Source organism: Hylobates moloch, unplaced genomic scaffold (genome assembly GCF_009828535.3).
Source record: "Hylobates moloch isolate HMO894 unplaced genomic scaffold, HMol_V3 SCAFFOLD_28, whole genome shotgun sequence".
Classification (NCBI taxonomy): domain Eukaryota; kingdom Metazoa; phylum Chordata; class Mammalia; order Primates; family Hylobatidae; genus Hylobates; species Hylobates moloch.
In genome coordinates, this window is record NW_026652303.1 from 3,906,832 (window position 1) to 3,920,974 (window position 14,143).

The 14,143-nt window shown below is 40.1% G+C and overlaps 2 protein-coding genes across 5 annotated transcripts in view; both read left to right on the top strand.

The window, feature by feature from the left end:
- LOC116463162 (serine/threonine-protein kinase LATS1) overlaps nt 1-10,278 on the top strand; it is a 58,665-nt gene extending 48,387 nt beyond the window's left edge. For 3 of the 4 annotated variants that reach the window (XM_032146139.2, XM_058434495.1, XM_032146140.2), the window contains one exon: nt 6,952-10,278. In XM_032146139.2, the coding sequence (XP_032002030.1) occupies nt 6,952-7,461 (510 nt within the window). In that variant the 3' untranslated portion in view covers nt 7,462-10,278. Of the gene's footprint in view, nt 1-79; nt 179-6,951 lie in introns of all 4 variants that reach the window. The other variant, XM_058434496.1, reaches the window with a different exon arrangement.
- The window catches only part of LOC116463163 (nucleoporin Nup43), a 156,852-nt gene that overhangs the window by 83,634 nt on the left and 59,075 nt on the right, over nt 1-14,143 (top strand). The window lies entirely within an intron of this gene.

The window sequence follows — 14,143 nt, forward strand, 5'->3', positions numbered from 1 at the left end:
ACTGCACTCCAGCCTGGGCAGCAGATAGACTCCGTCTCAATCAATCAATCAATCCATCAATCAATAAATCCTCATCCAGCCAGGTGTGGTGGCTCACACCTGTAATCTCAGTGCTTTGGAAGGCCACAGCAGGAAGAACACTGGAACCCAGGAGTTTGAGATCAGCCTGGGCAACATAGTAAGACCCTGTCTCTACAAAAAAAATTTTTTAATTAGCCTAGCATGCTGGTGTGTGGTAGTACACGCCTACAGTCCCAGGTACTTGGGGCGGGGCACTAGTAAGTGGGAGGATCCCTTAAGTCCAGGAGGTCAAGGCTGCAGTAAGAGCTAAGAGTGTACCACTGCACACCAGCCTGGGCAACAAAATGTGACCCTGTCTCAAAACCTACCTCATCCAACAATGTAACAATTTTGCTTTCAACCATCAAGTTCTTTTAAAGAACTCAAGGTGAGAGGCTGAATGCAGTGGCACATGCCTGCAATCCCAGCACTTTGGGAGGCTGACGCAAGAGGATTGTTTGAAGTCAGGAGTTCAAGACCAGCGTGAGTAACAAATCATAGACAGTGTCTCTACCAAAAAAAAAAAAAAAAATTGCTGGGCATGGTGGATGGTGGCACATGCCTGTGGTCCCAGCTGCTCCAGACACAGGAGGATCACTTGAGCCCAGGAGTTTGAGGCTGCAGTGAGCTATAATCATACCACTATGCTGTAGCCTGAGCAACAGAATGAGACCCTGTCAATAACAACAACAACAAAAAAATCAAGATGAGAAGAATAGTCATTTATGTTTACCTGGATATTTAGCGTTTTTCTTGCTCTTCATGCTTTCCTGGTGTTTCAAGATTCCTTCTATATCATGTCTCTTCCATCTGAACAACTTCCTAAAGCAGATACTTTAGAGCAAGTGTGTTGACAAGAGAGTCTCTTAATTTCTCTTCATATGAGAATGTCTTTATTTTGCCTTCCTTAGAATATTATCATTTGAGGCTGGGCACAGTGGCTCATGCCTGTAATCCCAGCACTTTGGGAGGCCGAGGCAGGTGGATCACCTGAGGTCAGGAGTTTGAGACCAGCCTGGCCAACATGTTGAAACCCCATCTCCAACAAAAATTAGCTGGGCTGGTGGCGTGCACCTGTAATCCCAGCTACTTGGGAAGCAGAGGCAGGAGAATTGCTTGAACCCAGGAGGCGATTGCAGGGAGACAAGATGACACCACTGCACTCCAGCCGGGGCGACAGACCGAGACTCCGTCTCAAAAAATATATGTATTATCACTTGATAGAAAATTCTGGGTTTTAGTTCTTACAGCACTTTAAAATGTCTACTTCCTTCTGTCGTTCATAATTTCATGAGACATCTGCAATTATTCAGATCTCTCAAATAATGCATTATGTTTCTGTAGCTGCTTTCAATAATTTTTTTTTTGTATTGTAATTATGATATGTCTGGGCATGGATTTCTTAGGCTTTATTCTGTTTGGTATTCACCAGGCATCTTAAATCTGTAGGTTTATGTCTTTGACCAAATTTGGGGTGTGTGCAGCCATCATGTCTTCAAATATTTATCTGTACCACACATTTTCTTTTGTGATGTTAATCACAGGAATGTTAGGCCTTTTGGTGTGGTCCCACAGATTTCTGAAGTTCTACTTATATTTTAAGTTTTTGTTTTTTCTGCTGTTCAGAATGAGCAGTTGATGTAATTGCATAATTAGTATCCACCTCCTTTTCCTCCTTTTTTTTTTTTTGAGAGACAGTCTTGTTTTGTTGCCCAGGCTGGAGTGCAATGGCATGATTTCAGCTCACTGCAACCTCCAGCTCAAGCTCCTGGTTCAAGCAATCCTTCCACCTCGGCCTCCTGAGTCGCTGGGACTATAGGCACACCACCACACCCAGCTAATTTTCTGTATTTTTAGTAAGACAGGGTTCTTACCATGTTGGCCAGGCTGGTCTCCGGCTTCTGGCCTCAAGTGATCCACGCGCCTTGGCCTCCCGAAGTGCTGGGATTACAGGAGTGACACCACTGTGCACGGCCAGTATCAACCTATCTTCAAGTTCACTGATTTTTTTTCCTCTGACATCTTCACTCTGCTATTGAGACTATCCATTGAGTTTTTTATTTTGGTTATTTTTCCATTATAAAATTTCTTTTTGATACTTTATATCTTTGATTTCTTTGCTGAGACCTATCTTTCATTTCATGAGTGTTCATCCTTATTTGGAGCATTTTTTGGGGGGACAGAGTCTCACTCTGTTGCCCAGGCTGGAGTGCAGTGGCGTGATCTCTGCTCACTGCAAGCTCCGCCTCCCAGGTTTACACCATTCTCCTGCCTCAGCCTCCCAAGTAGCTGGGACTACAGGCACCCACCACCACGCCCGGCTAATTTTTTGTATTTTTAGTACAGGTGGGGTTTCACCGTGTTAGCCAGGGTGGTCTTGATCTCCTGACCTCGTGATCTGCCCACCTCGGCCTCCCAAAGTGCTGGGATTACAGGCATGAGCCACCATGCCCAGCCTGGAGCATTTTTATAATGGCTACTTTTTTTTTTTTTTTTTTTTCAGACGGGGTCTCGCCCTGTTGCGCAGGCTGGGGTGCAGTGGCACGATCTCGGCTCACTGCAGCCTCCGCCACCGCCTCCCAGGTTTAAGCGATTGTCCTGCCTCAGCCTCCCGAGTAGCTGGGACTACAGGTGCCCGCCACCACGCCCGGGTAATTTTTTTGTGTTTTTAGTAGAGACGGGGTTTCACCACATTGGCCAGGCTGATCTTGAACTCTTGACCTTGTGATCTGCCCGCCTCAGCCTCCCAAAGTGCTGGGATTACAGGCGTGAGCCACCGCGCCTGCCCTATAATGGCTACTTTCAAGTTTTTGTCAGAAAATTCTAGCATCTATGTTATATCAATACTGACTTTTTCTATGTTGAAATTTTCCGTTTTTGTTTTTGTTTTTTGTATACTAAGTTATTTTGGATTGTATCCTGGACATTTTGAATAATACGTTATGAGACTCTGGTTTTTTTTTTTTTTTTTTTGGAGACGGAGTCTCTCTCGGTCACCCAGGCTGGAGTGAGTGCAGTGGTGCGATCTCGGCTCACTACACCACCCAGGTTCAAGTGACTGTCCTGCCTCAGCCTCCCAGGTAGCTAGGACTGCAGGCGTGTGCTACCACGCCCGGCTAATTTTTGTACTTTTAGTAGAGACAGGGTTTCACTATGGTGGCCAGGCTGGTCTCGAACTCCTGACCTCAGGTGATCTGCCTACCTTGGCCTCCCAAAGTGCTGGGATTACAGGTGTGAGCCACCACGTCCAGCCGAGATTCTGGATCTTATGGAGAATTTTGACCTTGTTTTGACAAGTATTAAACCTGGTTGGGTTCAGGCCACAAGTTCCAACCAGGCTTTTTTGATTTGAATGTCAGTTTCAAAGCCTTTTCCTTTCTAGGCAGATCTCTTTGTAGGCAGTGGTCTTTTCCTTAGTTCGGTTCTCAAAATCTTTGGTATGCTCCTTAGGATTAGATCCACATAAGTATAGTTTGGAGGGGGAGCCCAGCAGTTCATAAGCAACTTAATGGGGTCACTTGCCCAATCTCTTCCCTCTCTGTGATGTCCCCAGTACTTTCCTGTTCCCTGGGGCTCCCTGTTTAGTTCTCTGACCAGAAAGTGAGGCTTTACTTGTCCAACTCTGCCAGTGTCATAACTGCATCTGAATCCAGGACAAGGTGGCAAAAGGACACAGAGAAAACGAGCAAAAGAGATTCAACCCATCTTCTTGGGACCCCATGCTTTATTAATTTATATATTTATGAGATGGAGTCTCACTCTGTCACCCAGGCTGGAGTGCAGTGGCACAATCTTGGCTCACTGCAACTCTGCCACCTGGGTTCAAGTGATTCTCCTGTCTCAGCCTCCCGAGTAGCTGGGATTACAGGTATGCACCACCACACCCCACTAATTTTTGTATTTTAATAGAGACGGGGCTTCACCATTTCGGCCAAGCTGGTCTCGAACTCCTGACCTCAAGTGATCGCCCCACCTCGGCCTCCCAAAGTGCTGGGATTACAGGCATGAGCCACTGCGCCCAGCCCCATGCTATGTTATTTTATTTCCAATTGGAGAGGAAGGTTTGCCTGTCAGTTTTAGGTGCATACTGGCTCTTATTGCCACCTCCGTTGCTACCAGGAAACTCCTTTTCTACTCCCTGAGCCTGAACTAGAGGGACTTCTTCTAGAGCTCTCTGTCTGTGCTCAGCTCCTTCCAAGTTTTGGGCTACCTTGAGTCCAGCCTGCAGACCACTAGAGACAAAAAAAATGGAGCTGGGTGTGCTAGCAGAGGCCTGTAGTCCCAGTTACTCGGGAGGCTGAGGTGGGAGGATTGCTTGAGGCTAGGAGTTCAAGACCAGCGTGGACAACATAGTGAGAATCCTGTCTCTTACAAAATAATTTTTTTTAAATGGTCACCAGGTTTAATGGTACTTCAAATTTACATCTTCTCCCCTAATCTACCTGTTATTATTTACTTTTCAGGATCTTGAAGTAGCTGCTTCATGCATCCTGACCAGGTTTTATAGCTGCCTTCTGTGGGAGGGAGACAGGAGAGTATATGTAGTACATCTTCCTCAAAACTGGGACCTCTCTGGTTGCTTTTAGGGCTTTTTTCTCTTTAACTTTGGTTTTCTTCAGTTTGACCATGGTGTGCCTATGTGTAGTTTCCTTTGTATTTTTCTTGGTTGAGATTCACTCAGTTTCTTGAAATGCACATTAATGACTTTCATCGATTTCGGAAAATTTTCTGTCATTATCCCTTCACAGATTTATTTTGCTTCCTTCTCACCTTTTGAGACTTTAATGATTATACATGTGCTATTCCTTTGATACTGTCCTCCATTTCTCTTATGCTTTATTCTTTCTTTTATTCTACATGTTTTCTCTCTGTGCTTCAGTTTATATAATTTTATTCATCCATCTTTGAATTATCTGAATCTTTTGCTGTGCTTAGTCTTTTTTTTTTTTTTTGCCTTAAACGAAAAAATCCTAAATATACCTTAAAATAAAAAATATTAAACTTGGCCAGGCACAGTGACTCACGCCTGTAATTCTAGCACTTTGGGAGGCCAAGGTGGACAGATCACTTGAGGTCAGGAGTTCGAAACCAGCCGTGCCAACATGGTGAAACCCCATCTCTACTAAAAATACAAAAAAATTAGCTGTGTGAGGTGGTGGGCACCTGTAATCTCAGCTACTCAGGAAGCTAAGGCAGGAGAATCGCTTGAACCCAGGAGGCAGAGGTTGCAGTGAGCCGAGATCACGCCACTGCACTCCATCCTGGGCGACAGAGCAAGACTCTGTTTCAAAAAAAAAAAAAAAAAAAATTGTTCATCTCATTGTATATTTTTTTTATTTCTCTTGTTTGAAATAAGTGATGGAACTGGAAGCATAAATAACTATTATTAACTGTATCATTTTTTTTTCCAAAAGGAGTTTTTAAAATATTCTATTATTAGTTGAAGCCTCTCCATTTTCTAATCCGGAATAAGACTTTAAAAGGAACAAATAATAGAAGAGGGAGTATATTTTTCTTCCCTCTATAGTAGCTGACTAGCTCCTCTACGAATAAGGAAGATTATACTGTTCATTTATTCAGCTTTTTAGCAAATATTTATTGACTGCCTAACATGCGACAAGATGAAGATTTTTTTTTTCCTCTTTTGAGACAGGGTCTTGCTCTGTTGCCCAGGCTGGAGTGCAGTGGCACAATCACAGCTCACTGCAGCCTCGATCTCCCTGGGCTCAGGTCATCCTCCCACCTCAGCGTCTCAAGTATCTGGGACCACAGGTGTACACCACCAACCTGGCTAACTTTTGTATTTTTTGTAGATATGGGGTTTCACCATGTTGCCCAGGCTGGTCTTGAACTTCTGGGCTCAAGCAGTTCACCTACCTCGGCCTCCCAAAGTGCTAGGATTACAGGTGTGAGCCACAGTGCCTGCCCAAGTTGAAGGTATCTAAACTTGGTTAAATGACAATGCATTCTACCACTTAACAGAGTTTGCCCCAAATCCATTTAATATCATACTTTGAGTTGTATACCAATTCCCCTGCCTCCAAGAATTCAGCGGGAGAGACTAGGTAGTCTTAGGTAGTCTGGCTTCACTTGGCATTCCTTTCTTCCTCATTTCATTTTATTCCTAACCAGAGTTTTTTCTTTTCTTTTTTTTTTTTTGGAGACAGTGTCTCGCTCTGTCACACAGGCTGGAGTGCAGTGGTACAGTCATGGCTCACTGCAGCCTCAAACTCCTGGGCTCCAGGAATCCTTCTGCTTCAACCTCCTAAGTAGCTAGGACTACAGGTGCATGCCACCATACCTGGCTAATTTTTAAAGTTTTTTTGTAGAGAGGGGGTCTCGCTTTGTTGCCCAGGTTTGTCTTGAACCTTCCCAGCTTCAAGCAGTCCTCCCACCTCCGCCTCCCAGGGTGCTGGGATTACAGGCAAAAGCCACCACACTTGGCAGCAGAAAAAGTTTTATCAAACATGTATTAAGTCTGTGCCAGGCAATTTACTGAGCACTAGGAGATACAAAGACCACTAAAACATAATCCCTAGCCTTAATGGAATTTTACATTTCAGTAGGACATAAACATAAATAGGTACCACAAGGTATTAGAAATATGATAGAAATAAATATGTGGTGCAGGGGAGGCAGAGTAGAACTAGTCATTTCTACTATAGGCAAAAAGGTTTACTAGGGGAGATTAAAACTGACAGTGAGTCTTATAATGTGAGTAGAAGTTGCCTGGAGAGGATGGGATAGGAGAAAAAATTATTTTCCAGCAAAATATCGTGTAATTTATTTAAAATACAAAAATAGCCCAGTGAGACTTTTGGTATAAAACTTGAAGGAAATTTTTATTTTTCTAATTTATCTCTTCCCCCTAATTTTAAAAAATCTTTAAAGGTTATCAACTGGCAAACATCTCTTCACATTCCACCACAAGCTAAACTCAGTCCTGAAGCTTCTGATCTTATTATTAAACTTTGCCGAGGACCCGAAGATCGCTTAGGCAAGAATGGTGCTGATGAAATAAAAGCTCATCCATTTTTTAAAACAATTGATTTCTCCAGTGACCTGAGACAGCAATCTGCTTCATACATTCCTAAAATCACACACCCAACAGATACATCAAATTTTGATCCTGTTGATCCTGATAAATTATGGAGTGATGATAACGAGGAAGAAAATGTAAATGACACTCTCAATGGATGGTATAAAAATGGAAAGCATCCTGAACATGCATTCTATGAATTTACCTTCCGAAGGTTTTTTGATGACAATGGCTACCCATATAATTATCCGAAGCCTATTGAATATGAATACATTAATTCACAAGGCTCAGAGCAGCAGTCGGATGAAGATGATCAAAACACAGGCTCAGAGATTAAAAATCGCGATCTAGTATATGTTTAACACACTAGTAAATAAATGTAATGAGGATTTGCAAAAGGGCCTGAAATGCGAGGTGTTTTGAGGTTCTGAGAGTAAAATTATGCAAATATGACAGAGCTATATATGTGTGCTCTGTGTACAATATTTTATTTTCCTAAATTATGGGAAATCCTTTTAAAATGTTAATTTATTCCAGCCGTTTAAATCAGTATTTAGAAAAAAATTGTTATAAGGAAAGTAAATTATGAACTGAATATTATAGTCAGTTCTTGGTACTTAAAGTACTTAAAATAAGTAGTGCTTTGTTTAAAAGGAGAAACCTGGTATCTATTTGTATATATGCTAAATAATTTTAAAAGACAAGAGTTTTTGAAATTTTTTTGAAAGACAGTTTTAGTTTTATCTTGCTTTAACCAAATATGAAACATACCCCGTATTTACAGAGCTCTTTTTTCCCCTCATAACCTTCTTTTTGGTACAAAATAAGCTAGAGAAATTAAGCCATCGTGTTGGTGAGTGTTCCTAGGCTAATGATAATCTGTATAAGTCACATCCTGAAACTAAGGAATACAGGGTTGAAAAAATATTAATATGTTTGTCAGAAGGAAAAATAATGCATTTATCTTCCCCCCGCACCACCCCGTGGAATATTTAATCTATTTAATCTTCTTGCATTTATTTCTCAAGAATTACTGGCTTTAAAAGAAGCCAAAGCACTACTAGCTGTTTTTCCATATTGGTATTTTTGATGCTGCTTCCAATTTTAAAAGGGAACAAAGCTTCCATAAATCAAAATTTTCAATACTAAAAGCTAAAATATTTCTCACCGTCCTAAGCAGAGAATTATTTTCATTTTCATATACTTTTCCTGTGTAGTAACTATTTTGATTATATCGTCAATGTTACCTGTTTCCTCTTTCAGAACAGTGCTGCATATACAGATTGTTATTGGCAAAGGAAAATCTGGCTATCTGGCAATATTTTACCTAAGGGCAGATTAATTGGTGAAAAAATTAACTCTTAAGATGGCCATTAATAATTAGGAAAGTTTACAGAGTGGTCTTAGTAGAAAATTCAAGTCCTCCTAATTTATTTAAGGTTAAATAATGTGTTCAACATGCCTATTATGTATAATGCTTAGGTTCTAAGGAAGATTAAGGTTTCATACCAAAATACATGTAGCTTGTCTTTTAGGAAGGGGAAAAAGGCTCTATTTTGACCGTAGTAAAATTTGTATTGTATTTTATTTCCTTTTCTTATTAAGCTCCACTGATAAGGGATTGTTTTTATCAAAAGTTACTATTTGTGGATTGGAGGCATAATTTTAATGATTTTCATACTTTTAGCTTTCTTCGCATAAAAGCTAATTGAAACTGTATGTGTAGTAAAATTAAAGGCAGAGATGTTGCAGTTGAATTGGAGAGTCAGGGCAAAGAACACTTATTAGCCCACACTTCCCACCTTTCTAGAGGTGGTCCTTTCAGAGCTCAGCCTGAAAACCTACTACTGTGTTATCGTGGGTCTTTTGGGGTTAGTGGTTCTTTTGAGAATCTGAAGGAAGCTGTGGGGTCTTCCCAGAAAAAAAAAAAAAAACATCAACACATACACATACAATGTTGCATGCAGTTTCAAGGGATTTTGGACATATTGAAACCTATCACAGGCTCTAGGTTATGGACCTCTGTCCCATGAGACAATTGATACATTAAACCTAAGAACTTTGTTTTTAACTTACCAGTCACTACTCAGCACATCTTATATAAGCTGATAATTTGTGATGGAAAAGGTCTGTAGCATGTGATATAAGGTGACCCTATCAATGCCTTTCTTGCTAATATTAAGTTGTTTTAAATATATCATTTGGAGTGGACTGAAATGTTGGGCTCATTACAAGCTTGTTACAGAAATATTTCTGAAAGATTTGTAATCAGAATTGTAAGACAATGTACTATCATGAAATGGCAGTCTTCACCTCATGGTTCATGGAACATTTGGTTAGTCCCATAAAATCCTATGCAAAACAAAGTAGTTCAAGAATTTTTAGGTGGGTACTGACGTTTATAAGCTGTTCCTCTTACTCTTTGGGCTTTTTCAGTCTGATTATTTAAATTTTCATTTAGTTGTTTTACTTTTGGACTAAGGTGCAATACAGTAGAAAATAACTTTGTTACATTTATGTTGTAGGAAAACTAAGGTGCTGTCTCCTCCCCCTTCCCTTCCCACAAAATCTGTATTCCCCCTATTGCTGAAATGTAACAGACACTACAAATTTTGTATTCTTTTTTTGCTTTTTGTTTTGAGACAGGGTCTCACTCTATCACCCAGACTGGAGGGCAGCGGCGCTTCACAGCTCACTGCATCCTCAACCTTGGGGGCTCCGCAGTCCTCCCACCTCAGCCTCCCAAGTAGCTGGGCATGCGCCACCAAGCCCAGCTAATTTTTGTATCTTTAGTAGAGATGGGGTTTCACCATGTTGCCCAGGTTGGTGTGAAATTCCTGGGCTCCAGTTATATGCCCACCTCAGCCTCCCAAAGTGCTGGGATTACAGACGTGAGCCACCACGCCTGGCGCAAATATGTATTCTTTTAAAATTTCCTCTGATACTATAAGCCTTTTGCATTTATCTGAAGCAGTATACATGCCTTTGGTATCAGCAATTTTAACAGTTTGGATATACTTATCGGCTATCTTATTCCAAAACTACATCTGCTTCTTCCAGTATAGAATCTGGTGCTTCCTGACCAAAAAGATGAGAAAAACAATGTTAAAAATATAGATGCTTTCCATTGAAATGGAGTGAAAACATTGGTTCTATATGTTTTCTTTTAAAATAATTTTCTTATTAAAAACTTGCTGTCTTTATTATACTTACCCTTTTTATGCATATCAATAGTATTTATAAGATGTGTTCTATAATTATGTAATTGTAGATACTGTTATGTATTGTCCAGTGATATCATAAGGCAGGCCCTACTGCTGTATCTTTTCTACCTTCTTATTTGTAATAGAAACTATAGAATGTATGACTAAAAAGTCACTTTGAGATTGACTTTTTAAAAAAGTTATTACCTTCTGCTGTTGCAAAGTGCAAAACTGTGAGTGGAATTGTTTTATTCTGACTTAATGTGTTAGAAATTAGAGAATACAGTGGGAGGATTTTTAGACATTGCTGCTGCTGTTACCCAAGGTATTTTAGATAAAAAAATTTTAATAAACATCCCTTTGGTATTTAAAGTGGAACATTTAGCCTGTTCATTTTAATCTAAAGCAAAAAGTAATTTGGGTCAAAATATTGGTATATTTGTAAAGCGCCTTAATATATCCCTTTGTGGAAGGCACTACACAGTTTACTTTTATATTGTATCGTGTATATAAGTATTTTGTATTAAAATTGAATCAGTGGCAACTTTAAAGTTTTATAAAATCATGCTTTGTTAGAAAAGGAATTACAGCTTTGCAATATAACTAATTGTTTCACATAATTCTGAATGTAGTAGATACGAATAATCAGCCTGTGTTTTTAATGAACTTATTTGTATTTTCCCAATCATTTTCTCTAGTGTAATGTTTGCTGGGATAATAAAAAAAAATTCAAATGTTTCAATTATGTATGGAAAGCTAATTTTTACACTGCTTAGCTATGTTGTTTTCTAATTCAAAAATTTATGTAAATCTTTTTATTCTCTGAGAAAGTTATGATTAAAATTTTGATGCTTTGGAATTAAAATAACCAATGATAGTACTTAGGTTAAGGCAAACTGAGTATCATGTAAATGTCAAATGTTTTCATTTAAATGTTTTCACTTTGTCCAATATAAGTACAATATTTCCTGTTAAAGGCTTCCATTAGATTACAGGTTTAGAATTTAATGATTAAATTCTACATTTAGTACCATTTGATTATGGTATATAATTTTTTAAATGTAAAATTGTTGGTTAATCTGTTTTCCTTTATAATCCTTTTTGTTTGTTTGATTTCTTAGAGATGGTCTTGCTCTGTCACCCGGGCTGGAGTGTAGTGGCACGATCAAAGCTCACTTTAACCTCGAACTCTGGGCTCAAGCTGTCCTCCTACCTTTGTCTCCCAAGTAGCTAGGACTACAGGAGTGTGCCACCACATGCAGCTAATTTTTTATTTTTATATTGGTAGAGATGGGGTCTTGCTAAGTTGCCCAGTCTGATCTCAAACTCCTGGACGCAAGCGATCCTCCCGCCTCTGCCTCTCAAAGTATTGGGATTACAGACCTGAACCACAGTGTCAAAATATATATGTTGATATTATATCAACTTTATATGGATAAACAAGTACTGTTTTTCATCCTCTTTTTAAGCATTCTTTTCAAGCATCTTTTATCCTCTTGTTTGCACTCCCTTGTAAGTTTGTATTTTTTCTACATAAGGCTATTGTATAGCTGACACAAATTGCATTATTCCTATGATTTATTGTACTACATTGTGGGCCCACATTTGGTGTACTTAAAATTGTGACTATACTTTGCTACACACACACACACACACACACACACACATGCATGCACATCTGCTTGTGTATGTGAAGAGTAGAGGGAGGTCGCCAAACAGTTATTGTCCAGTTTTTCCTCCTTTCTTTCAGTAACAGAGCTACCCAGAGATTCCAAACATTTTGCTGGATTTAGGCTATGAATGGAACTTTGGGTTGTTTCCCTTGAGGAAGGGTTAAATTTGTTCTGCAGGAGAAAAAAAGGATTCTCATGGATACCTAGTTCACAGAGGAGTTGACAAATGACAGGCCACTCTTGCTCCCCAGTATCCACTCTCCCATTTTTCCTTTTACTAATAGAGCCAATATCCCTTTCTAAGTTTTGACTACCCCAGTAGAGTCCATGTTTTCCTATTCCCTTGTAATTAGTTTTGGGCACATGACTAGGTTTTGGCCATTGGGACATGAGCAGATGTGGTATGTGCAAATTATACATATAATTAAAGTTGACATTGCTTGCCCACCACTTGGGCTTTACCTGTTCCCACAGGATGGAACACGTACATAGTGGTGACTTTATATTGACCAAGAAAATTAGAAAAACACTCTCGTGACTGGGTGCAGTGGCTCACTCCTGTAATCCCAGCACTTTGGGAGGCCGAGGCGGGCGGATCACGAGGTCAAGAGATCGAGACCATGCTGGCCAACCAACATGGTGAAACCCGTCTCTACTAAAAATACAAAAATAAGCTGGGCGTAGTGGCGCACGCCTGTAGTCCCAGCTACTCTGGAGGCTGAGGCAGGAGAATTGCTTGAACCCAGGAGGCAGAGGTTGCAATGAGCCTAGATCACGCCACTGCACTCCAGCCTGGGCAACAGAGCGAGACTCCATCTCAAAAAAAAAAAAAAAAAAACACTAGTGATGGTGAATCAACCAAATGAATACAATCTGGTTACCTGAGAGATTGTGTGAAGCAGGGTCATCTTTCTAGTCTGGACTGACTGCAGAATGTGAGAGAGAGGGGAGAAAAATCAAATTATATCTATGTTCGTTACTGCTGCTGAGCCTATACCTTAAGTAATGCAGCATATAATTTGTATTAGTGTATAATCTGATTTGCAGAACAATTTAACAAAGTCATTTTGTACTTTGGCCATCTCCTATGGACTCAGCCATAAAATTCAGTTATTTTGCCTCTCAGGTTTTTCTCTAATTCATCATCTTTATTCTTCTTGTTAACTAATTTGGTTAAGGTCCTCATCAGCCTGAATTAATGTGATAATTTTCTAACATGAGTCTTACTTTATTCTGGTACCTCAAGTTTATTATCCAACTTGTCACCAAAATGACCTTAAAAGATAATTCCAGATTCTGCTTCTAATACAACCAATCAGATCCTAATGGATTTACTGTATGACAGCTAACAACTATAAAGTCTGGGGGAAAATACCCAACTACCTAAAGATACTGGAATGGAACAAAACCAGGCAAATTCTGGAAGGGAGCTGATCCTTGGAAGAGAGGAACGGCACTAGATGAGTATTCTGTTTTTATGACATCTTGCCTGAGAAAGGCCCAAATCTTTGGCTGAATCATGAATCAAATATGTAGGGAAGGCTGAGTGTGGTGGCTCACGCCTGTAATCCCAACACTTTGGGAGGCTGAGGTGGGCAGATCACTTGAGGTCAGGAGTTTGAGATCAGGCTGGCCAACATGGTGAAACCCTGTCTCTACTAAAAATAAAAAAATGAGCAGGTGTGGTGGTGCATGCCTGTAGTCCTAGCTACTCAGGAGACTGAGGTAGAATCGCTTGAATCCGGGAGCAGAGGTTGCAGTGAGCCGAGATCACCACTGCACTCCAGCCTGGGAGACAGAGAGAGACTCCAAAAGGAGAGGAGAAGTGAGGAGAGGAGGAGAAGGGAGGGGAGGGAAGATTAGTCAAGAGAATCTACTAAAATTTGGTGTGAGTTTTGAGAGTCTGTGATATTTGAACCAATATTCACTTTTAAGGGTTTTCTATCGCCCATGTTAAGCAATTTAATTATGATGTGCCTGGTGTCATTTTGTTTATTTTTCTTGTGCTTGGGGTTCATTGAGCTTCTTAAATCTGTGGAGCAATGGTTTTCATTAATGCAAGATTTTTTTTAGCCACGATTTCTTTCTTTTTTTTCTTCTCCATCCTTTTTTTTATTATACTTAAGTTCTGGGTTACATGTGCAGAACGTGCAGGTTTGTTACATAGG